Genomic DNA, 24,795 nt, shown 5'->3' with positions numbered 1-24,795 from the left:
CGAAGCCTCACCCCCCAACATCACTGACCAGTTGTTCCTCAGCTGCCTCATTCATTCCTTATCATAGAAGGTTTAATCAGAGCTCACCACCCCTCACATGAAGGAACTCACTACCTCCCAGGACAGACCATTCCAACACTGGGAAGCTCTAACTGTGAGAAACTCCTTGATGGTGTTCAATCGAAATCTGATGCCTTACAATTTCAAACAGCTGTTAATGTTTCTGTTCTCCAAGGCTACACAGAACAGTGCTAATCCCTGTACTATGTAACAGCCCTCTAACTTTTGAAGATGGTTATCATGCCCTCTTCCCAAGCCTCCTCTTTTCCATACTTGGCATCTCCTTCTTTCTTTAATCACTCTTCAAGGGGAATGGTACTCCACTATTCTGTTCTAATACAGTTTTCTTTGCAAAAAATAAATAAATCACATGTCCAAATCTAAGTTACCAAGAGTATTGTAATTAAGTTGATATTCACAGTTTCTTTCATGATATTACATTTTAATTGTGTTAATATAAAATTTTAAATTGGGTGTTTTCTTCTCTTTATCCACCAGAAATGAAGAAAGTATGTTATGGTGCCACCAAGGGATAGTCCCATGTCTTAAGTGACTTAATACACACATGGGACAGATGACACCTTGCCAGATAACTATTCATTCTGATTAATAATATAAGCATGTAGTATGGATATTATCACATAAATTATGGCAATCACAACTTTGAATTGCTGTGATTCTTCAGCAGCCCAATTTATAGACACATATGACACAATCTCATCCACATCCATTCTCAGGAAAAAAAAAAAAAATCATAGTACCCACTTTATTTGAATCCTTTGGCCTTCCCTTGTGAGATTTTGTCCTAGGTGAATTCAATATTTGGACAAATGACATCTTGTCTATCATTTGTAAGCCTCTTCTTTTCAAACTTTGAGTCAAATAAGAAAAGTACCCATGCTATTATATACTTAACTTGGAAACATGCCTTCTTTCAACTGGCTAATACTTAATTCTGGGAAAGTTACTATGATACTATTCATATACCATTATTCTAAAAACTTATGGCAAAACTTTTGTAATGTGCAAGGGTAACATTTAAAGTATTTAGTGACTATAATGGCAAAAAGGAACATCAGAATAGATCAGAGCATATGCCTGAAGAGAGATGTGCAGGCCCATTATTGTGCTACATATTTATTCTTTGGTTGATCTGGGAAGTCTAAGAAAGGGGTGCCAGAGGGATTGGGGGTTGGACCTAGGAAAGCCAATCAAGTAAGAATGAATTTCAATATTTTAACAATCAGTAAAATTGTAAGGAATATAGCATTTGAATAATAGTCCTAGTAACGATAAATACTTTTCTGTTCATACTCTTAAAGGATACAAGGAGTTGTAGGATTTTTAAAATGCCGAACAAAAGCCTCCACATTCTAGGCTGAAATTAAGAAAAAACTTTAAAGTTATTTTTCATATATGTGAGTAGGAAGCACTGAAAATCATTTGATCTTGACTTGGTATGAAATCAAAGATGTCTTTAGTTTAAAACCTTCATGTGCTATATCAGCACATATACAATTACTACAGACTTTAATCAAGAGAGAAGCTGTCTGAAAAAAATTAACCTTGAAATAACCACTGGAAATATGATGAGATGAACAATTCATGAATATGACAATTATTCTCTATAGTGAGCTTGATTATGGAGAATGTAGTCTTGAACCATGACAAAGCTCTAGCAGATATATAAATAACATTATAACCTTCAGATATCTTATAATTCACTGTGCTACAAAAGACTTTCAGAAATGTTTGAGATAGCCCCAATTATGGATATCATTGTACAAACTCCTGGCTTTTCCCAGAATCATGTTTCCATCAAGTGTAACACATTTTGTGACATTTTTTCATACAAATTAGCCAATAAACTTCACTGAAATTAATTTTCTTCTGCATAATGGTACTTTTTTTTATAAAGAACAAAGTTTGGGTTTCTTGTTTTGTTTTATAACCACTTCCTGATAATTACAGTGGATCCTATCCTGTTGGCTTATATAGCAGATGAATGACTAGATCCAGAATATGAGTCTCACCACATGCCAGATTCAAATCACAAAATTACCATAAAATAACAGGACTTCTTACTCACATGTGGTCAAAATCCTTGAATACCCAAAACTCTCTATATATGCCCTTGAAACAAAGATATTTTGGATGTCTTGACATATTTTATTCTTTGGAGACCTGGAACAATTGAAATGTTTTTGTTTTTCCTTTTTTTTTTTTTTTTCATTTATAAATCTACCTTCACAGTGCTCCTTCTGCCAGTGAGAAATATGGTACTTACAGAAATTTATTTTTATAGAGCCTATAAATATTGAGTGAAAGCTGTTAAAACTGTGGGAGACAAACTTCAACTGCACCTTTCAAAGAGTGACTGAATCAGTTTGTAGGAGTGAAATAGCATGTATCAGATCTAAATTTGCTAAACAAAATTAGCTGCATGCCATTGTTTGTCTTATCTCTTTCTCTGGCTCATGGTGTGCTAATTCTGGCCACAAGCTATATAGTAAGCACAGAAATAACGAATGCCCCTTTCACCAACAGTTGCATAAAATGTTTTGTCTAGTTCAATTTATCTTAGAGCTTTTTATACTTTCAAATTTCATCCCGTACTTAAAAAAGGGTGGGGGGGTCCACTAAAGAATGATACCGGAATACCAATCACTTCAGTTTCCGTTAATTCTATGTACACTCTTGGAGGTTTTGATGTATCACCAGGGATAATGGGCTGCTAAATTTGAAGTTTAAGCAACTGGGAAATATTATTAACCGTTCAATTGATATTTTTACATAGTAAGAGTGTAACTTGAAACACAAATCCTGTTTTTGTTACTTAAGTGTGTTAATAGTCAAAATATTACCATATATACTGATTTTAAGTTAGATGCACTATTTTATTCATAGTTAGTAATAATGGCTACTATAGTTAAAATGGCCACTTTTAACTTAGCCAGAGGGTAAAAGTCAAATACAGATTGTTACCCATGCTAAATAACAATGAAAAATTCAATGAGCTATAGATTTCAAGGGATAGGGCCTTAGTAATACAACTTTTACATAACAAAACTTCAAGATTCCTTTAGATCACACATTATAAGCTATATAACTGTCTAAGAGACAGTATTACATGACCCATATGATATCAAGAAAATATATCCCTGAATTTGGCATGGTCATATTTAAAGAAAAATATTCTAAAAATTGTCTCTATGTAGTACATATGTTTACCAAAAGACATACTGAAGTGCTTTAAAGTGTGAGCTTACTCCATAGTTTTTCTTTTCTTGAAGCAATGTGTTTTTCTACATGAATAGTGGACACCAATTACATGTAGTAGAAAAACATTAAAATTACACAATGACACTCAAAAGTTCTCCATGAAAGAAGAATGATGTTATTTCTTAAAATAGGTAATTTTTAAACATAGGTGAGATTTACCTTAAAGTCTTTTTTTTTTTTAAAGGCTTCAGCTTCAAAGCCTCTGTCTTACATTGATGCATTCCAAGGTTCCGTTTTTAATTCATATTTCTATTTCTGAATTGTTTTTAAAGAAGTTCCCAAAATTGTGTAAGTGCAGGACCAAAATTTCGGATATACCTCTGCTTTGGACCTTTTTTTCAAGATGACAAAGCGTACATGATTGTTTTCTTTAATATACCAAATAAAAAGAACTGTGATGAATACAATGGAGGAGGAAAAATACAATATAACCTAAAGGAAGACTCCTTATATGATAGATTTATTGGACAGGTTTCTTCACATGGCTACAGAGAAAGCAAAAAGAACTGCTGACCTGAAGACAGAAGGATCTGGTGTGCTAAGCATCCCTTTCTCACACAGTGGGGTAAGTACACTGGAAGAGTCATGCTTTTGAGAGGCATCCCTATCTTCTGTCACTTAAGCAGAAGAGCGAGACAGCTGGTTATCAGGACAGGGCAGACAAGTAACTGTAAGAGGACTCAAGGCACTAGTCAAGCTTTACCCTTACATACTACTTCTTTATGTCTCTATTTCCTCATCTACAAAGTAGGAAAAATGACCCCTGATTCAAACTCTCTTCTCATGAATTCTTAGAGGAAGAACAATCAAGAAAGTTGTAAAATAAGTCAGACACAAGTGCTAATGTCTTCATGTCCAATTCTCTCATTAATAGATTACTCTGAAGACTGTTAGATAATTTTAATAGTTATATTAACTCCTTCAAGCCATTATAAACTAAGGTACAATTAAGGCACTGCAGTGACCTAGAAAGGCTGACTTTCTTAGAACCTGGTAATTGAAGAAAAAAATGTCTAGAAGAACATCTTTCATTCATAGAATCTGACTCTATAAATACTATCATTATTTCACCCATTTTCAGAACACAGAATGGATCATATATCTAAAAGAGCAGCTAAGAGAATCCTAGTCACCTCTCAGTTTAGTTGTGCTGAAGTGCTTTCTTTCTAGGACACTTTTTAAATGGTAGGCATATATCTAGCCTAAGATACTAAGACGTCTCAGTTATAACAAAGTTGTATTATCACATATATCTAGGAGTAGAAAATATCACATCTGCTCTGGAACCCTTTTTTCATGAAGTACTTATTAGCATCTCTCTGGAAGCAAATGCGTTGGTTTCATCTATCCCTCTTTAAAAGAACGGAGAAAAACATCACCTTGAACATCTTATAGGTCCTCCTGTTCCTAACATTATCCTGAAATACACTGATGAATCAGTACATGCTTATTGCTTAAAAACTTATTACAATTTTAAATGGGAGATAAGAAATAGCAATGTAATGACACATAAAAAAAGAGTGGGCAACTAAAACAGTTACATTTAAGAATGGTATTCACATATATTTAACTCACCAAAAATAAAACCAACAGAAATACTTTGTACCATATTATGAACAGACTCTAGAAATGGGAATGGGGACAAATGATATATTCTTGGAAACAATCCATTGAAAGAAATATCCTAGGAAGCTCAAGAAAGCAACTAAAGAAATTCCCAGGGTAAACATGCCTAATATCTATTATTAAGAATTCTATAATTATGTTTTTAGAACAGCTTACTTTGTGCACTATATAGTTTAATTACAAATAATAGCCATCCATGAATGAGCTTAAAATTGTTTCAGCAAATATACGCTATTTTTTCACTTAAAAAATATTTTTAAAGAGCTTACTATATATGTGGCACTGCATTAGTCTCAGCAGGGGCTTAAAAACTCCTGCTCTTAAAATGTTAAAACTATTCTACGGTTTAAGATTAAAGGCCAGATAAGAGGTATAGATAAAGATTATAGGCTAATCGGTGAAAAAAAAAAAAGTAATGAAGAGGTATGAGTTAATGTAAAATTGAAAAGATTCAATGGTTTGAACAAGCAGAGGCACCAAGTGAGCCATGAATTCCAGGGAAGGGGGTAAGCAAATGCGGAGACAACAAGCAAGGCATAGTTATGAAATACTGACTAGGTTGGTGTGGTTCTTAGAGTACATCTTAAGAAAACTCTTAAGAATGGATTTTGTAAAATCTGAACTATTTTAGTAGGATTTGAACTTTATAATGGGAACCCATTGAAGGTTTCAAAATGGAAAGTAAGAATAATAAAAGTATTATATTAGAATGAGCATCTGGCAATAAGAAGGAAGTCTTGGAGGCAGAGGGCATCTACAAGGGGACCAGTACAGTGGATCTTGCAATAGCCCTGCTCTGAGGTTTTTAAACACTAGATGAAGTTAATAAAAATCTTAGGGAGTAAACTTTGACAAGCTACATAGTTGAATTCCCTTTTAAAAACACAAAAGCATGTTTAACTGCTTTAGCTCTAGACAAAATGAGAGGACGAAAGGAACTCCTGAAAATGAAGTGTGTGACTAAAAGAAATACTGTTCTGTTTTATTTTTATTTGGTTTTCATAGGTCCCTATAGAAAGAAACTCATAGTCTCATATTCTCTAAGCCTATAGGGAAGAATAGAAAATAATGACAAAGACAGATTTTAGTAAAAGGAGAGCTCACCCAAAGCAAAATAGTCACTACCATCCATGACCTGTTTCAGGCATTCCCCTGCTAGTGATGGCAATCCATTCTGAAATTGAGAATTGTATTTATTACTCAAGCTATAACCACACTAGATTTAGTCACAGAACCTGGACTGTGGAAAAAAAATTTTTTTTTGGCAGTCCTAACCAGCCTAGCCATGAGATATCCTTAGTAGACCATAGATGACCAGCAGATGCCTCTATTTAAAGCAGGTTTACAATTCCCACTTGTATCCTTATGGTTTAAAATCTGAATGTCCACCTATACCAGATGTATATGGGATAAGTCATCAGTAAAGGACAGAAGAGTAGTAAAAGTGTAGGTGAAACTGATTATTTACAAATCTGATCATTCTGGGAAGCAAGCATAATGCTTATTGCACCATTGTCTTTTCTTTAAACAACCTTAGACTATGTCTCAAATGAAATACCTATAAACATTCCTACAGCCTTGATACCTATTCCTTTAACTTCCTAGATTCAGAAACTAAGTCTTGCATATTCTTACTGGTGTTTAGCATGCTTCACTAACCCCTACAATATTGGAAATAACGTGATTAGCAGTAATGACCCCAAGCTATTTCTCATGGGAGAAGTTTAATGATGTTGCACAGGAAGTTTCATGGTGTGTCTATGTTAATGTTTTACAGGGGAGAAAGGGGGGGTCCATTTTCATCTCAAATTCCTAACAGGAAGTGACTCTTCCTGCCAAGACAAGTTTCTAACCTCCCTTCTGTCACTAAGGCCCATAAGAATGCTGATCAAATCCCAGAAAGCTCTGTTGCTGAACACAAGACAATCAGAAAGAGTTAAGGGTAAATCAACAACACTGTGAAGTAATAAGGCACACAGGCAGCATCTTACAGAAGGCAACTAGAGGGAGGCAAATGTGCCACAGAAACACATTTATAAAGTCTTTGTCCTTAAAGCTTAGCTTATGTACTTATTCAAAGACTATAACTGTGATCTTAGTAGAGATCTGAAGAAAGGTGGCCCAGCATAGGCAGTGGAAAAGATAAAGAACCTTGGGTCAAGGATGGGGCTGGGAGAATCTGAAGTATTCCCATGGATTTGCTGGTTAAGGGTCCCCACCAACTAACTGGTAATGAATAACTCATTGTTTATTCCTGGTAAGCCATTTTTATTTAAGCTTGTATATTACTTAAAACAGAATAAAGATATAACCATTCCCTACTTATTGGTCATCTTCATAAAGTCCCAGGTAAAAGAAAATCTTGAAGGTGCTTATTGTACACAGATAGTAATATGGACTGCTCTTATCTGACGTTCAGGGTCAATATCATATATAATAAGCGCAATCAATGATTACTTCTGGAATATAAATTAAGCATGATGATGATGATCCCACGGTCTTCCCCTTGAATAGAACTTCACAGTATGATAGGCCTATCGTTCCAATCCATTTGTTCTCTTTCCAACTTTGCAATTCACTTTTAAAGCAATACAGCCCTGTACTTATTTCTTTTTTTTTTTTTAAGTGTCTGCAACTTTTTAAGTACTTCTGTGTGCATTAAGGAAAATGATATTGGTGTCACAAGCTGCCAACTAATTTATATCATCTCACTTCTCCGTGCTTCCAGTTTCCTCACTTAAGAAATGATAGGATTGCACTAGATCAGTAGCTTCTAACTAGTGCTAGATTTCTGTGAAGGAAGCACAGGAGAGTGGAGGCAAGAGTGAAAGGAAAGTGGAGGAGCACAAAGCTGGCATCTAGCTGCAGCTTTAACAGAAGCAGCTCTCCTCTCGCCTTTTGAGATGCCAGGGTTACACACATGACTTCATTTGAGAAGAGATTCACAAACAAAATCAATTAAAAACCAAAGGATTCCTCTAAAAGATCTAAACATTGTTTTCCTGTTTAACTGAATCAGTTTTAAAATTCAAGATGTTAGTCATTTAGAGATACAGAAAATTGAGACACAGAGCAGGAAGTCTAACTCAAGATCACATAGAAAATGACTGTATGCCCAGAATCCAATTCTTCTAACTTTTATTCTGGTGCTTTATTCTGTAGCATCACACAACAGCAGGGCTGCTGCACTGCTACCCACAGCTCAGGTGTGCACCATTCCCATTAAATTCTATGTGGCTGCTGCCCCCTGGATTTGTGCAAAGCAACGGGCCTGCAGAGCAATCACTTAAAATGAAAACTACTGGAAAACAATTACTATATGTTCAAAAAACACTTTATAATTAGGCCTCATATATTTCACCTGTGTCATAAAAGTGCAACCGTTCCCTTCCCCCTTGAAAAATTAATACAAATAGGAACCACTAAGTTTAAGTGTCAAATATGAAAACAAGAGATTGGCTTTAAAGCTTTGATTAAGGATTTGGAAAATAAATCAATTTATGTAATAAATATGTCAGAATTATCAACAATTCAGAAAGAGAGAAAAAGCCACACACAAATGAAATCTAAAAAGTCCACAGGGCAATTCAGAAAAGTAGTATTTTGGGAAAATAGCCTTCAAGTACAAACACTTTGGTTTAATAACCAAAAGGTGTTCTTCCATAGAGACAGTCTGCTGAAAGTTTAACATTATGGTTACTTATGTACATATGTGTACACATTTTTAAATTTATCAATTAACTTGTTACTGGAATGTATCTCACTCAATATTACAGAAGACTTTAAAGCCATTTTTTTTCAGAAAAATGCTAGACAATGGAGAAATAGAGTATATTACATGCATTTTCCCCTCAGGCACAGAAGCCAAGTCACAAAGACATGGAGTAAGTTGCTCAAGGTATTAACAGGAGACTAGAGGAATTTGTCCCCACAATGTAGAAATCCTGATTTAAAAACACTTAGCTGTGTCTTATGTCACACTTAACCACAAAATAGGCAGTTGTGTCTCCTTCAAATTAGGTAGCACAGCTCCAGGTTCAAGAAATATTGATTTAGGACCTTTTCATTAAAAAATAATAATAAAGAAAATTAAGGAATTGTCAGTATAAACTGTAAACTTCAGTCAACAACTGTGTTAGAAAGCATGAAAAGTAAGGCTTTACTCTAACTGCCCAATATTTAAAATAATTCATAAAATGAGTTTTAGATATAAGATGCAATTTTGTTCCATATGGTCAAATGTAACATAGTAGAACATTCCTAAAATGATATAACCTGAAGAAAAGTTTATAATATAATTAGATTCTGCCCTGAAAACACACTCAGATCATTGTAAAAGATAACAGTGGAATATGCTTGACAATTTCTGTAGAACAGCTGTAGGCTTGAACATGTATAAGCTAATTTTAACGTAAACATTAACATCTTTATAAAGCAGTATCTCTCAAAAGGGTGAAATCAAACAGTGCCAACATGGTTGCAGGTAACAGAACATCTTTTTTGATCATTTGCTTCATTTATGTTTTGAGCACTTGCAAATTACAAAAAGATATCCAACAGCAGCAGAACGCTGTAAAATAAAGCAAAAACTTGTTGCTATTTTTAATATGTTAAATTTTCTTAATAACTGGCCTGAAATAATCTAAACATAGCACCACTCTAAAGCATTGTAATGTTGAAGGCACTCCAATTCATTGTCTAAAATGTGCACCTTGCATAGTCATTAATCTAAGGTAGCTCTAATCACAAGGCTTCAGAGAATGTTTAGAGCACAATTCCTTGCATCCCTGGTAATTTTTTAAATGGGAGTAGTCTACCTTCCAGCCTTGGTCAAGAGGGGAACGAGGGAAAGACATAGGGAAAAAGGGACTTCTCTGTGGAAAGATCTGGCCTTGGAGTCAGGGTTTCTGAGATGTGCTAGTGATCTTGGATCGATGCCTTTTTATTTTCTTTCAGGAATAAATCTGCGCAATGGAATGGCTTGCAATTGTCCGGCCAACCAGCCATATCAGATTTATCAGAAAGAAAGAATGAAAACTGGCTCAGAGGACTCCTGCAGTGGCTGAGTGGCAGATTGCTGGGAAAGGCACACACCAAAAAGAATACACTTAGTAGTGGAGGGGGAAAAAAATATATATATATACACATATATATATTCACATGTGTAAACAATAATAATCAATTGTAAAGGAAGAATCTATAGTAATGGAAAGGGTGAATGCCTAAGACAGATGATAAATAGTACTTCTATTTAAGAACTAAAAGCATGAAAGCTCATGAATGCTAAATATTTGAATCTACTTTAAGAAGGAAATATGATTTTTCCCTCAAGTGAATGCAAACTCTAAAAATCAGCCAATGCAAACTTACTGTGTTCAGGTTAGTGTAAAAAAATACATAAATCTTCCATGAAGTGCATGCCCTGGTAAATATTCTAATGTAATTTCTTAATTAAGACACATTTCCAGTGACTAAATGAAAAAATATATAAAGGATTAAGTATTGATTTTCAAAAAACTTTGACTTTATATGCATGAATGATTAAAATAAAAGCAGTTTAGTTTAAGAGGGAAAAATCAGAAGATGAGGAATTTTTACACAACCAACCATTCAATTTTATCGTAACAGTCCATACTACAGTATTTTCAAGTTATTTACAGTTACGATGAGTATAAACTTGTTTAGAAGCATTCTGAAGAAAAAAATGCCTTCCCCTAAAAAGATCCCTTTGACATATATAAGAATTTCAAAAAAAAAACAAAAACAAAAACAAAAAACGTGTATCCTGTGGGTGTGCTTACAGTAAACACATGTAGGAAAGATTTTTTTTTAGTGTATTGAACATCTTTTTATCTACCTAAGTTTTATTAACTTTTTCCTTCTCAAATGTACAAAACAAAACCCCAACCCTAAGTTTGAAGATACATCTTAATATGTAGGAAAAAACGTATGTTATTCTATAGCATGAAAAGCAGAATTAAGTTACTTGCAAATAAGAAATGGAAACTGAACTTATTCATCCCATATCTATTGAGGTATGTAAGAGCATCACTTCAATATTATATATTGTAATTAAATACAAAGGTGATACTATTTTTAAATCATGCCAGGAAAACAGAAATTTTGAAATTATCCCTTTTGGTAGAAAAGGCTTTATAACAGTCCTATAAAGGGCCTTTGGCTATATACTATATATATACATATATATATAGTATTTCTGGATAAAATGAATTACTGGAAATGAGACCAAGTCCTGAGACATATTTAAAAATTGTTTTCTCTAAAGCTGATTTTTTTCCCAAGCAAGAGAAGAAAAAATAAAAACAGGTCCTTTCCCATTATAATTATTTTAATAAATATCTTAGATCTATACAACAGAATCCTCCCTCCACCCATATCTTTATTCTGTTCACATAGAGCAGTAAATAAGGTGCATTCCTTCTGCTTCTTAAGAAATTAGCATTTCAAAAATATGCCACTTTCCCCTGAACTCCAAGCGTGTCTAATAATGCGAGAAGCAGATTGTCTTCCCTCGTTTCCTTAATTTGTTTCATCTAAAAGCAATTCACTCAACATCTTGTCGCCCTCTGGCAGCTTAGTTTACTTATCCGCACTTAATTTCTCATTTGGACCAAAACAAACTCCTCCAAACTGCTACTGACTGCTAACCGCGAGAGGGGAGACACGCAGTATGTATTTACTTGGGAACAGACAGCCCCACAGACACAGACACAGACACACACAGCCTCACTCACACTCCACACAGTAACTTGGTTTCGTGAAAGCACTGTATTAAAACCAGCTGAACTTTCCCTGCCAGGTGCGGCAGGGGTGGTGGGGGGGGGGGGGTGAGGAGGGGAATAGGGTGAAGAAAGAAGTCCCCAGGGGCATTTACAGTTCCCAGTGGATCACCTTAGCATGCGTGTTGCAATTGTACCAGGGATGCACCGAGAGCTTTTCTTTGTGCGGCCCTTTCATCTGGATCACTCTGTGTTTCGAACAAGTGAGGCTCGCCTTTGTGCCCCTAGAATTTCAAGTGCAGAGTCACACACAGAACAACAATGGCACGCTAATCCCCGCGCTCTACAGGGGCTCACTTGTGGGTCTGACCATTCGCGGGGGGAAGCGAGAAGAGACCAGCGAGGGCGCGAGGCGGTGTCGCCGGAGACGAGGAAGGGGACAGCTGCAGAACTAATTTGGATTGCATTCTTTGCAGAAATTCTGAAAAGGGCTTTTCGGCATAGCTCACCCCTGAGCCACACAGTTAATACCGAGTTGCTGCGCACTCGGAGCCGGGTCCCCCGGCGGCCGAGGCTGCACCGACAGCCCCCAGTGGGCTGCCTCGGACTCGGAGAAATCCCTCTCGCCTAAGTCTGCATGTCGGTCGCACACGCTTTTGAATGGGTCAATGTGCATAATCAACCCATTGAGGGAAAATACGAAGGGACTCGGAGTGCGGAGGGAGGAGGTAAAAGGCACGTATCTAAGAGGCCGCCTGGAACCCGCGGTCGGGGCTGGTGCGGTTCCGGCGGCGGCTGAGCGCGCGACCCGGTGCGCATGAAGGATTCCCGAGGATCGGGAGGGTGCAAACGGCGAGCACCAACGGCGCACGCTGGTGCCACTCGAAGGTCATTCTGAAAGGCTCGGCGCCTGCGACTTGTTATTTACTAGGCTAGGAGGGAAGGCGGCAGCGGCGGGGGCGGAGCGCGGAAGGCGGCGCGCGGCTCCCGGTGAGGTCAGGGGGACGCCCTCCGGGGGCCCGACGCGGCCCGAGCCCCGCTCCCGGGCGCTCCCGGGGGGCTTCACCCTCCCAGCTGCCTCCCACGCTCCCGCCACCAGCCCGGGGTGGCTCCGGAGATCCCCCCCGCTCTGCAAAAGGCCCCCTTTGGCGGCATCAGACCCACCGGCCTCCGTCCTTTCCCGCCCCGCTTTCATCCCCAGGAAACTCAAGTGTCAAAAACTTTGAGCAGCCTCGCCCTGCAGGTGCCGTGCGTGGCCCTGGCCGCCGCGGACGCCAGCCCACCCCGGGCCTCGGGGGCGGTCGGCCTGGGCCCGTCCAGGTGCCCGGGCTCGCGCCTTCTCGCAGGCGGTGGCGGTGGCGGAGGCGGAGGCGGTGGCGGCGCCGTCGCTCCCGCCTCGGGGTGGACCGGGTCGCGCCCCGGGTCGGCTCGGCAGCCGCGCCGGGCAGTAAACAGCGAAGTTGGAGGGACTCGGGCCAATAGAAGTTGAACTACAGGAAGAACTCTTCCCGGAGCCAAGCCGGGCGACCGACGGCAGGGCCGGGCTCCCGCTCAGGGTGTCAAACCCCTTCCCTGCCCCCCCCCCTTTTCTTTAGAGAGAGCCCGCGGGCCAGCGAGCTCCGTCGAGTCGGCGGCGCGCAGGCTGGCGGCCGCCCCAGCGGGGAGGGACCCGCGGCCGCACAGGTGCGCCGCCCGCCGGCTCGGGGACAGCCCCTGCGGAGCCCCGCGCGCCGGTGCCAGGCGTTCGCTCTCGGGGCGCCCGCACGGCGGGACCGTCCAACTCGGGAGCCTCGGGAGCCGCGTGTCCCGCGGCCCGCACAACCGGCAGGACCCGCAGAGATCCCGCTTTTAGGCTCCCCCGAAAACGCGGGAGAAAGAGAGAAAGAAAGAAGGGGGTCGGGGAGAAAGGAAGGGGGGAAAAGGGAGGGGGGACAGGGTCGCAGAGTGACATTTCACGGTAAGTGAAACGCAGGTACACGAAAAAGGCTAAGTTTGGGGACGGACAGACGGAGGGAGGAAGGGAAGCCAAGCCCGAGGAGGAGGAGGCCGGAGGGCCGCGGGGGGCGCGGGGGGCGCGGGGGGCGCGGAGCCCCGGACACCCACCTGACTGGGAGGCGTTGGGCTGGACGGTCCCCGCTGCCAGCAGAAGGCTCACCCAGACCCACGGTCCTGCCGCCAGCTTCATTTTCTGCAAGTCTCAGATCCCGAGCTGACAATTACATGTCCAAATGGCATCTCCCCTGTCGGGCACGCGGAGGAGGGCCCCGAGTCCGGCGCGCCCGGGGCGCGGTGCACCGGCTCCCAGCTGGAGCCGCCGAGGGCGAGTGCGCGTGCGAGTCCGAGTCCGAGTCCGAGTCCGAGTCGGCGGGGCCGGGGCCGGGGTGCGGGGGCGCGGGGGGCCGGGGCCGGGGCCGGGGCCGGGGCCCGAGGAGGGGCGTGCGCGCCGGTGTGCGCGGGGCCGTGCGCCCGAGGGTGTGCGCGTGCCGCTCGGGGCCGGACTGGGCAGCGCTTCCCCCGTGCGAGCCTCCGCGTCCTCGCTCCCTCCTCACTTTCTCGCACTGGTTGGTCAACAATAAAAAGAAAGGGGGGAAAAGGCTTTCCAAAAAAAGTTGATTGCAAAGAGGCGGTAGGTTTCCGGCCTCTCCCCGCAGCCGGGCTATGTTGGGCTCCCTTTTCAGTTTCCTTGCACCTCCAGTCCCAACTGGGAGGGGATGGGAGGACGAGGGCGGGGGGGGGGGGGCGAGGGGAGGGCGCTTCTCGCTTCTCCCCCGATCCTGTCCTTTTTCCCGTCAGCTTTCCTCACACTTGTCCGGCGGCTGCGGTAATTAAAGCTCCGAGCGTCATTTCCAACGCTCCGCGGTCTCCAGCTGCAGCCCCACCGAGAAATTAATAAGACTCCGGGAGGGGGGGAAAAAAAAAAAAAAAAGGTGGAGGGGGGGCGGATAAAACAAGCCTCCACGCAACCGGGCTGGCTCGGCTCAGCCGCGAGCCCCGCCCCCGCTCTGACCCAACTGGCCCCGCCTTTTTCCCCGCCCCCCACCCCCCAGAGGGGAATCTTATTGGCTCGTACTCTCCCCAAAATCCTCAGTCTCAGGAGTTGGGAAAACACCTGTCTGGGAGCGGGCGCGTGCTGCGGGGGGCGGGGGAGCTGGATTTAAAGGGCTCGCCCGACCCAGCCGACCGACGCCGAGGCCCTAGACAGCGGCTTGCGAGCGCGGAGACCACCGCAGGGTTGCTCAGATTTTTTTTTTTTCTTTTCCTTAAACCAGAAAGTCCCCGTTTTCTCTACTGCCCCACACACAGTGCTCATCCACAGACTGGAGCTGGAAATAGAAGAAAAGAAAACGTTGCTTCGGGCATAAAGCCTTCACCCTTCTCCAACCTCTAATGCTGCTGCACACTCAGAAAGTAGTTAAAAAGGTGGTTCGGGAGCTGGGAGGCTCTGCCGGTTAGGTGGTCCTGGGAGCACAATCACCCGTTTTTCCAACTATGCCATCCCTCCCACAATTCCCACCCTGCCGAACTGACGGCATTTATATAGCTACAGCCTTTGCTTTTCAGACCTGGTAAGTCTTTTTTCACCTTTTCCTTGGACTTGGGACAACTTTGTATGGGGTTCATTCTCATTAAACAGATTCTCGTCCAAAGGTATAAATGTGGTTCTAAAGGGCTAGAAACTCTCTCACTCCGCAGCTGTTACTGTGAAAGAACTTAAGGCCATACCAGGACATGGCCAACACAAATGATTATTAGGCTTATGCTACAGTAGACCCAACTTTAGGTACCTTCTGCGAGTCCACACTCCCCAGTCCCCATATCCCTAACTATAGGAGTTTCTGTGCCTTTCTTGATTAAAAATATCCTGGATTTGGGTCATATCAGTGTACATATCCCTTGCCTTTTACAGCTCTGAAACGGTACCCTGGGCAGAGGCCAGAACCTCCTGGGGGTAGTAGGTTATTGGTTTGCTATTTGCACAGGCATTCTATGTATGGATTACTTTACTTTTTATATTTCTCCAGAAGCAGAAAATATATAAATAAAAAGTATCAGGGGAGCTTAAAAATCAAGCCACCTCACTCATCATTTGAGACCTTCCCATTCCTCCCCCACATCTTTTATCTATAGCCTTGTCCCTAAAGAATTTTCATGGAGCTGAGAACAGAGAGAAGCAGCAGCCTCATCCCAGAAACCTGAAGCCTTCCCTTTCTTAGGCCCACAGCAAGGAACAGGCACAGAGGCACAGAGAGGAGTCCAAACAAGCTGAGTATGTTGTTTTACCCAGGAGCAGCCCAGTGCCTGGAGAAATTAAGCCCAGAACAGATGATGGTGACTTGACCAGAGTGGTACTGATTGCTTCAGAATTGTGCAGGCTGCTCTTTGGGATTATCTTTGCTTTCTATTTTTATCATCCTCCCTCCCTCCCATTTTCTTTCCTTTCATTCATTCTCTTCTCAGTCTCCTTTACTTAAATCTCCTTCTGCTCCTTATGATGATGCTCAGGACACCTCTCTTCCATGAAAACTACTTCTTAAAAATTTCCTTCAATCCCCAGAGTAACAATTTAAATGATAAAAAAAAAAAAAAAAAAACCTTCCTGCTTTTAGGAAAGTTTAAGTTTCTATATTTAAAAAAAGGTTCGGGGGATCCCTGGGTGGCTCAGCGGTTTAGGGCTGCCTTTGGCCCAGGGCACAATCCTGGAGTCCCAGGATCCAGTCCCAGGTTGGGCTCCCAGCATGGAGCCTGCTTCTCCCTCCTCCTGTGTCTCTGCCCCCCCCCCATGTCTATCATTAATTAATTAATTAATTAATTAATTAATACATCTTTAAAAAATAAAAAAGGTCGTTTCTGATAACAGTTTTAAGAAGTTGAAGAAATTGATTGTGTATTTTAACTTAAATTAAGGAAAAACTTAACTTAAATTGAGGAAAAAAATAAAGACCCTGAATAATTTGGGTTGTATTTGTTTTTCAAATTGTGATAGTTTTTACTTTTTCATCAATTTTATAGCTCTTCTATAAGGAACTCTCCTATATACCTTTGTCTCACCTGTGCATTTAAAATAACTCTTGGCCAAAGAGGGATTTCAATTAATATTCATTGGTTAAAAAACAATAGTCTAAATTTGGAGGGGGGGCTGCTTGGCAGTCTGTACAGGACATCTACCAATTAAATTACCTTGCATACCCATGATTTGCCTCTAATTTTCAATTTATTCTGTTTGGCCCCCCCCCTTTTTTTTTTTTTTTTTTGGTTCTGATTGAAACAATGATTGCTACCCAACCAAAACTGGTTATCGGACCAGCAGCCTATAAAATGAATTGGCATAAAAGTTCTACTCAACAAAAGCATCTCATAATGTTTTCAATGGTGACTGGTCTACTCAGTCATAATCTAGTTTTTATAACTTGATTAGGAGACCCTAGAGACTTGGACAGGAAGGTAGTACCTGTGTGGAACAACTGGAAAAGTGAGAATGTAAAAGCCATGAGCCAAAGTCAACAGTTAATTTTTTCTGTGTCTGGTCTCATTTGTTTCTGATCTCAACTAAGTCATCATAAGAAAGGAACACCAGAGTAGGGCACATTTGCTACATGAGGTGGAAAGGACACACTGAATCCTCTGTGTTTGCTAGAGGATTTCTGCAATGGATCTGTATATTCACTTTTCCATGTATCTTTAGAATAACTCCTTATCAGATTAACAAAAATATTTTGCTATTATTTCAACCTGGAAAAAAACAAATCTAAGTAACCCAATACTTAGAAAAGCACAGATTTGCATCTGGATTTATCTGCTCAGTATTCTTTCTAGGAACTCTCCCTCCCTCAGTTCTACATTTTTAACTTGGATCTACCTCCATGGTACAACACCCCCAACTCCTTCCTTTGTTTCAAGTTGGACCACTGATAGTACTAAGCTAGACCAATCATAATGCCCCAGTCATTGTTAACTGGTTGACAGATGGTCACTCTCACCAGGTCTATTCCCTGGGATTTTTGCGCATATGAAAGAAAGAGTTCATATTAGTCATTCGCTGATAGCTTTGGAGATTAAAAACAAAAAAAAAAAAAAAAAGTCCAGAACTGACCTATGTTTCCTTCTATGTAGGGATGACCAGGCTTCAGTAAGAAAGAATGAAGCTGCCATTTGAAAGGAGCACAAGCTCTTTCTGAAGGTCTGGAGAATATTCCAGCTTTTCCTACGGCTTTGTTATTTGAATCCTCCTTTTTCTTAAGTTAGTTCAATTTCATATGTGTTACCTGAAACCAGAACACAATAAAAAAGTAAAAGGAATCCAACTTCAGTGAGATCATATAGGCCATCATGCCTCTTGAGGAAGACATCTTGCCATGGCCTAAATTCTTTAATTTCCCTTCACAGTTTCTCATGATTTCCCTTGACTGAAGCCATAACCCCCAAATAGAGATTCCTTTGGGAGTTTTTTTCTACTTCCTCCTATCACATTTCCTAGTTCATGTTTTCCATTAATAATAGAATTCAAGGAGAGGGGATCCCTGGGTGGCTCAGCGGTTTGGCGCCTGCCTTTGGCCCAGGGCGTGATCCTGGAGTCCCGGCATCAAGTCCCGCGTCGGGCTCCCAGCATGGAGCCTGCTTCTCCCTCCTCCTGTGTCTCTGCCTCTCTCTCTCTCTCTCTCTATGTCTATCATAAAATAAATAAATATATCTTTAAAAAAAAGAATTCAAGGAGAGTATTGATGTTATGAACGACAGATTGCTACTGGTGGAATATTGCTTCTGCGGGGGGGGGGGGCGGCACATTGATCTCAGAGTTCAATGTTGAATTAGATATATAACTTTGTCCCAGAATCTTATAAATCACTCTTCATCTTGTTTATAAGACTTCTCTAAAAGTATGATTAGGGCTTGCTGCTTTAGACATTTTGCTATTGGCCATAAATAAAAATTTGGGACAAATATCAACCAAGAAAAGAAACAAGACCTGGTTGTAAATCAATTTTCTTCTCTTGATCCTTCAAAAATATTATAGGATTCTACTTCTCCACCCCCCCTGCCCATCATCATCTTCCTCATCATCTTATAAGTTATCTTGTGGTCATAAGCAAGTTATTTCATATACCTGAGCCCTTGGCTTCATCTTTAAAGGAAGGGATTGTTGTGTCCCAAATCTAAGACTTCAGGAATCTGTGATGTACTGATCACCTACTAAGTACAAGTCATAATTTTCACAGACTTCAATTGTTTCTCATATTCCTTCCTACTTTTCCCCACTCACCCATACACACCTCTTCATCTGGAACACCAACACAGCCACAGCAGCAAAATGCCTTAGGAAAATATTCAAATAAGCTCACCACTATGTTACTGTATAGTGCTCTAGTCTTTAAATCTTTCTATTCCATCAGCCAACAAGAAATTTTGGTAAATGTTCATCAGATCCAGTATTATGATGAAGTGGAGATTGGTAGTTTTTGTTTGACAGATGCAGTGTTGGTAGTTTTTGGTTGGTGTTTGTTTATTAACTAGCACTTAACATCTTTTGTTCTTAACTCTCAGATCAGAGTTCTGAAATTCTCTGATATTTTTGGTGATATTCATGTGTCAAGGCTAAAAAATGATATTTAAAAGTCCAAACATATTTTAAATGCATGACTATACATTAACAAAAGAAATGTTCTGTGACCTTAGTTAATTGAATATCCAAAGAGGACCTCCCCAAGAATATTTTCATTTTGGTTAGGAAGTGTTATTTTCTATGTGTGTGATTAAGCCTTAATTTTTTAAGTGCTAAGGAGGAGGAACTGAACATAAATAAATTAAATCTGTGTTGCTTTTATGTTCATTCATCAGTGTCTGTCCAAGTTCTTACGGACATTTTTTGGTTTGTGGTTGAAACTGCAAAACAATTTCAGCCCTGTGGACAGAGTAGTCTTTTCCAACAAAGTTATGCAAAAATGATTTTCTTAGTGAAACCTTTTCCTGTTGTGTATCTGCTTTATATATTTTCTTAAACTAAGTTCTCCCATCCCACATAGCTTTTTCTACTGCTTTGTAAGCTTATAGATAAAAGTAAACCTGACAGTGACAGTTGCCTATTGAAAACTAAGAAGAAAGGGGACGTTTCTATGTTTGCATATTTGTATATTTATAAATAAGTTAACTAGTGAAGTTACTTATTGAGGCTATGACTGTACCTGGCCTAAAGTCTGAACCAAGATAAAATTTGTTAGTTTCTTTTTCAGGTAGCCTCTTAAGTTGCACTTCCCTTTTCCATACACCTAACTTGGCAAAAAAAGCTTGATCATATTATGGTTAATACATAGATTTCTCCAAAGAATCTGAAGTTACATTTGCCATGCACACAAAAATGGCTGTTATTCTAAGGTCACAAAGAGTTCTTAGAATTTTTCTTGAATTCCTGCCAAATATTCAACTAACGTAATCTGTTAGAAACCACATATTTTTTTTCCTCAGATTTGTATAGGGATGGATGAATCTTCAAAACTTCAGCAAAAAGAATCTAATAAATAGTTCAGAAAGGGCCCTAAACTTGTTGAGTCTTCTTTCAACACTTTAACAGCCTGGTGCCTCCTCTCCTGATCAATTACCTCTCAAAATAGCTCCATTCCCCCTTTTTTAAAAATAGTTTCCCAATTCTCTTGGTGCCTACCCTTACCAAACCTCTCCTCATCCCTGAAAAAATCTGTCATGAAGCCCAAGACATCTACTGGGTTCTCTTCTTGGTCTTAGCCCCAAATGAGTCACAATTTTCTAATTTCCTAGGTTTTGGATCTGAGAGAATATCCCATATTCCAAAACATTTAATAACTACAATCACTGTAGGAAAGGCCCAGCAGTGAAGCTGTGCGAATTATTAAGTCACACAAAGTAGTAGCAAAAAAATATAATAAAGAAATGGCAGGGACCTCTGGGTGGCTCAGCGGTTGAGCACCTGCCTTCAGCTCAGGGTATGATCCCAAGTCTGGGATCAAGTCCCCGCATCGGGCTCCCTGTGGGGAGCCTGCTTCCCCCACCCCATGTTATGAATCTGCCTCTGTGTGTGTATGTCGCTCATGAATAAATAAAATCTTAAAACAAAAGAAAGAAATGGTAGAAGTTAAACTTTTTTATCATGTTTGACGACAAGGAAAAAAGCACTAATAAAAGGATATATGGTGGTTCTTATATATTTCCTACAGAAGGATGGTTATTAACTTACAATGATTGATCTATGAATGTCTTTCCTTTTTACCGGCTGTAAAGATCTATAAACACTCTAGAAAAACAAATATTGGTTGGTATATCTTTGTTTACGAGATCTCAAAGAAATCCAACCTTGAAATAGTTTGATTCACATCCTTTGAATATTTAAACTGCTGATACAAAAAACATATTAGTAACATGCTAGTATATCAAAGCAATATGGCTTAAGAAAGATCCTAATAGCCCAACAGCTGATAATATTAAACTTGGTACAAAAAAATAGCATCCAATTTAATTTTATTAAGATAGGGAAAGAGGTAAGGCTGAACAATATTTTGAATCTGAGGTAAGAACATCTACCTTTACAAAAATAATTTTAATAAGGAAAAAATCTAAACCTATATAAAGTTAGGGAAATATTTTCTGCTCAGTGAAACTTTTACCCAAGTATAATTGGAAACATTTACTTAAACAATTTTTAAACAACACAAACTTTCCCAAATATACAGTCAATTTAAAATCATTATATGAATAGTATATGATGCCATATTACATACTGTCCTGGTTTTCCACTATGACACTAACTTAGTTTTAAAATAAAACTAATTTAGAAGCAATTGGTATTATTCAGTATAAATTGTTGAATGAGGAAACATCCCACTAGATACTATTTTGTAATAATTGTTTACACTGCATAATGTATTGTTCTGGACAACTTGTGTATTTTATGTATATTTTTAAGGACATGATATTAACAGGTATTAGTATGTAAGGTATTAATATTTATCTCAGCTAATACATACATACTGACTCCACATTCTTTCTGTGTAGTCATTTCAGGTTAACACTGATAGCAAAAGAAAAATGTTCTTTGTCTAATCAAATACTGGAAGAAAATAAAACAATTGTGATAATTTATTGTTGTCTATTAGATAGAGTGAGAGGGTAAGAGAGGTCTGCTTCATACAGCCTAATGTGACTTTGTTAAATGAACACTTTTAGACAAATGGAATCACTACTTGTCTTACTGCATCTACTTATCACTCCATTCAGGAACTCCTCAACACACTGGAGAAGAGGTTATGCATTACACTGAAGAATAATGGTCACTGTAGATGTTTTCCATCTCCAGTATTTTTTTTCAGAGTGGTATTCCAAATGCTGTCATTGAGTTCTTTGAATCATAACTCTAACAAAATATTGCTTAAAGAACATAAATCAGTGATGGTATTTACCACTAAGTCCAAAAGTAATTATCATTTTGTCTTAATGCGATTACATTTAAGCAAAACCTTACCTTCTACTATTTGCTATAAAATGAATATATGTTAGCCACTAACATATGCATTTATATATGTATATGAATAAATCCATAGTTCCACCCCAATTTTTGTTATAATATGAAAAACATTATTTTCCACTTTCTTCTATCTGAAATACCTAGTATTCTATTGCCTTTTTCCAGTTTAGTATGAACTTGACACTTAAAAATTCTAATATTTTAAGATATATAACCTCCTCCCTTTACCCTTTCCCAAATTTTCTTCCTTAAGAGATTGTTCTTGAAAGAAAATAATTATACTTTTATCTTTAAATGAGGAAGGAAGGAAGAAAATGAAAATGATACTTAGAGTACGGAATTTCACTATCCTAAATGAGGCCAGTAAATATCAATGAGAGGAGAATGTTAACTACAAAAGCAATCAAGAGACAGATCATAAAAACATTTTATTTTAAAATAAAAATTAAAAATACATATTTTAGAGATGTGAAATATTTTATGCACATATGCACTTGTATTTATATTCAAAATTGTGACTTGAAAAAGGTCATCCTGATGAAACTCCTTGCCTGTTTTCTAAATTCATTTGAAGTGAATGGAAACCTACCAATAATATAAAATTGGCACTTTTATTTTTTTTAACCACACAAATAAAATCAACATAGCTGGCAAGATAAATATAATTATTCCAAATATTTAAATAGGAAACCGTGGCTCTATCTGCCTTTCAGTAAACAATGACTAATTGTGCTGGCTAAAACTACACCTTCAAGATTGGAAGGCACAGATCCTGGAAAGATACTGAAGTTGATTCCCACTCCCATGGCCTTCACTGTACATTAATCAGAAGTGTTTGCTATGCAAATCTTGTCATAGGAAGCAATTATGGTTGTTCCTAAACTGACCTCATGTTTATTTATTACTTCAGCTTTTTACTCGCAAACCTTGTCTGATCTTTTCAAACACACACAATTTTTATTGCTTTTTAAAAGTACACAATACAGTTATTTTTAATTATTTGCACCCAGTAAAAATGGAGAAGATATGTAACTCTTTCAATATGCAATGCAGTACTTAGTGAGTCTGAATAATATTCCAGTGACTGTTCATGCAAACTATTTTCACCCCAGGGTCTCGGTTAGGATGAAGAGGCCCCTCTAATCGCTTAAGGCCATGACACCTTGTTTGGTCTTACTCTGCAACATTAGCTGATAACTAATGGAGACTGTCAGCTACAGTACACTAAGCAGAAAAAAAAGTATTTTTATAGCAGAGTAGTTGAAAGCAAAAGATAACAAAAAATTCATTGTTAACCATTTATTTACATTTTTTTCAACTTTACCTGCCCTCAGCAAGTGCAACTCCTGTGGAGGGATTGTATTCAGCAAGAAAAATAGTCTGAAGGCATAAATCCACAGTCAATAAGAGCAATAATGCTCTTTAACTGGCTAATATTCTATTGGCATAGGAAGTCCCATTCTGTGACTTCTGGTTGAGCAACAGTGGCATCCAGTGGCCAGATAATTATTTCCATGATTAAAGTGTTATGGGCAGTTCAGGCAGACAGAGCTGAATGCTTCAGATACATTTAGCCTAAACAAAGGAATTTACTAGGAAAAGCAAATCAAACGCCTCTGTTTCCAGAGCAACCCTAAATCAAGTCTAGGTCATAAGATTTGGCTCTAATGACTACTGAATATTGGCAATCTCTCCAACACCCCCGAATAGCGTCAATTTAGGATTCCTATTAACTGTCTACTGTGTACCCTCATATTGAATCCATTAACAATAACCTTGATATACTAGAAAGTTTCCCCACAATGAACAAGACACCAATTCTATGAAAAATAGTCCACAAAATCAAAAGCTGTAAAACACAGATGATAACATATTCAATGCTCATTTTGAACAAAAGTGTTCTAACTAACCCACGAGCTAAATATGACCCCTCCTTGTTGCACGTTACTGGCATTTGGGATCAAGGTGGTATTGTGGTAGCATGACTGTATTCTGGATTTTTGCCCCAGAACCTCCACTTACTGGCAAACCCAAAGAATCCTCAGAAGCCAATGATACATACTTCCAGTGGTTTGTGGGGCTTAAATGAGATCGATGAAAAGCTTCCAACCCAATCTTTGGCCCAGAGTAAGTATTAATAATGAAGTGGCAAGGAAAACGTCCGTACCCAGCTTCCTGAATTCAAATCCTACCCCTGGCACTTACAAGCTGCGTGACTGGGGGTGAGTTGCTTCAGTTTCCCTGTTTATAAATAGGAGATAATAATAGTGCCTGCCTCCTAGGATCACAATGACTTCTAAATGAAATAGCACATTCACATGTTGAGAATAGTGCCTGGCATACAGAAAATGCTCATATGTATTACCCTCTCTATTCAAAGTCGCAGTCTTCACATTCAAAAGAAAGTCTACTATCGCTAACAGTAAGAAATGCTCTGTACTTACCCCCTGAGTCTGATTATACTTAGTCCTGAATGATGCCCTCTGATACCTGTATGATTCATGCCATGTTTTTTTAAGTGGACAAACCATGAGGAGAAGTACAGTGTGTGGAGATGTAATCTGATCAAAGCAAATCAGTAGCATCTAAGCAGAACCTTAT

The 24,795-nt window shown here is 39.5% G+C and overlaps 1 protein-coding gene across 7 annotated transcripts in view; it reads right to left on the bottom strand.

Moving 5' to 3' along the window:
- Positions 1 to 14,087, bottom strand: part of ERBB4 (erb-b2 receptor tyrosine kinase 4) — a 1,106,221-nt gene extending 1,092,134 nt beyond the window's left edge. For 3 of the 7 annotated variants that reach the window (XM_072813216.1, XM_072813219.1, XM_072813221.1), the window contains exon 1: positions 13,812 to 14,086. In XM_072813216.1, coding sequence (XP_072669317.1) covers positions 13,812 to 13,893 — 82 coding nt within the window. In that variant the 5' untranslated portion in view covers positions 13,894 to 14,086. Of the gene's footprint in view, positions 1 to 13,811 lie in introns of all 7 variants that reach the window. The other 4 variants (XM_072813218.1, XM_072813222.1, XM_072813217.1 and 1 more) reach the window with 2 other exon arrangements.
- Between the last annotated feature and the right edge of the window lie 10,708 nt (positions 14,088 to 24,795).

The sequence above is a fragment of the Canis lupus genome, chromosome 36, assembly GCF_048164855.1.
Source record: "Canis lupus baileyi chromosome 36, mCanLup2.hap1, whole genome shotgun sequence".
NCBI classification, from domain to species: domain Eukaryota; kingdom Metazoa; phylum Chordata; class Mammalia; order Carnivora; family Canidae; genus Canis; species Canis lupus.
Note: the sequence above shows the minus strand (reverse complement) of the source record. Positions and strands in the feature narration are given on the sequence as shown.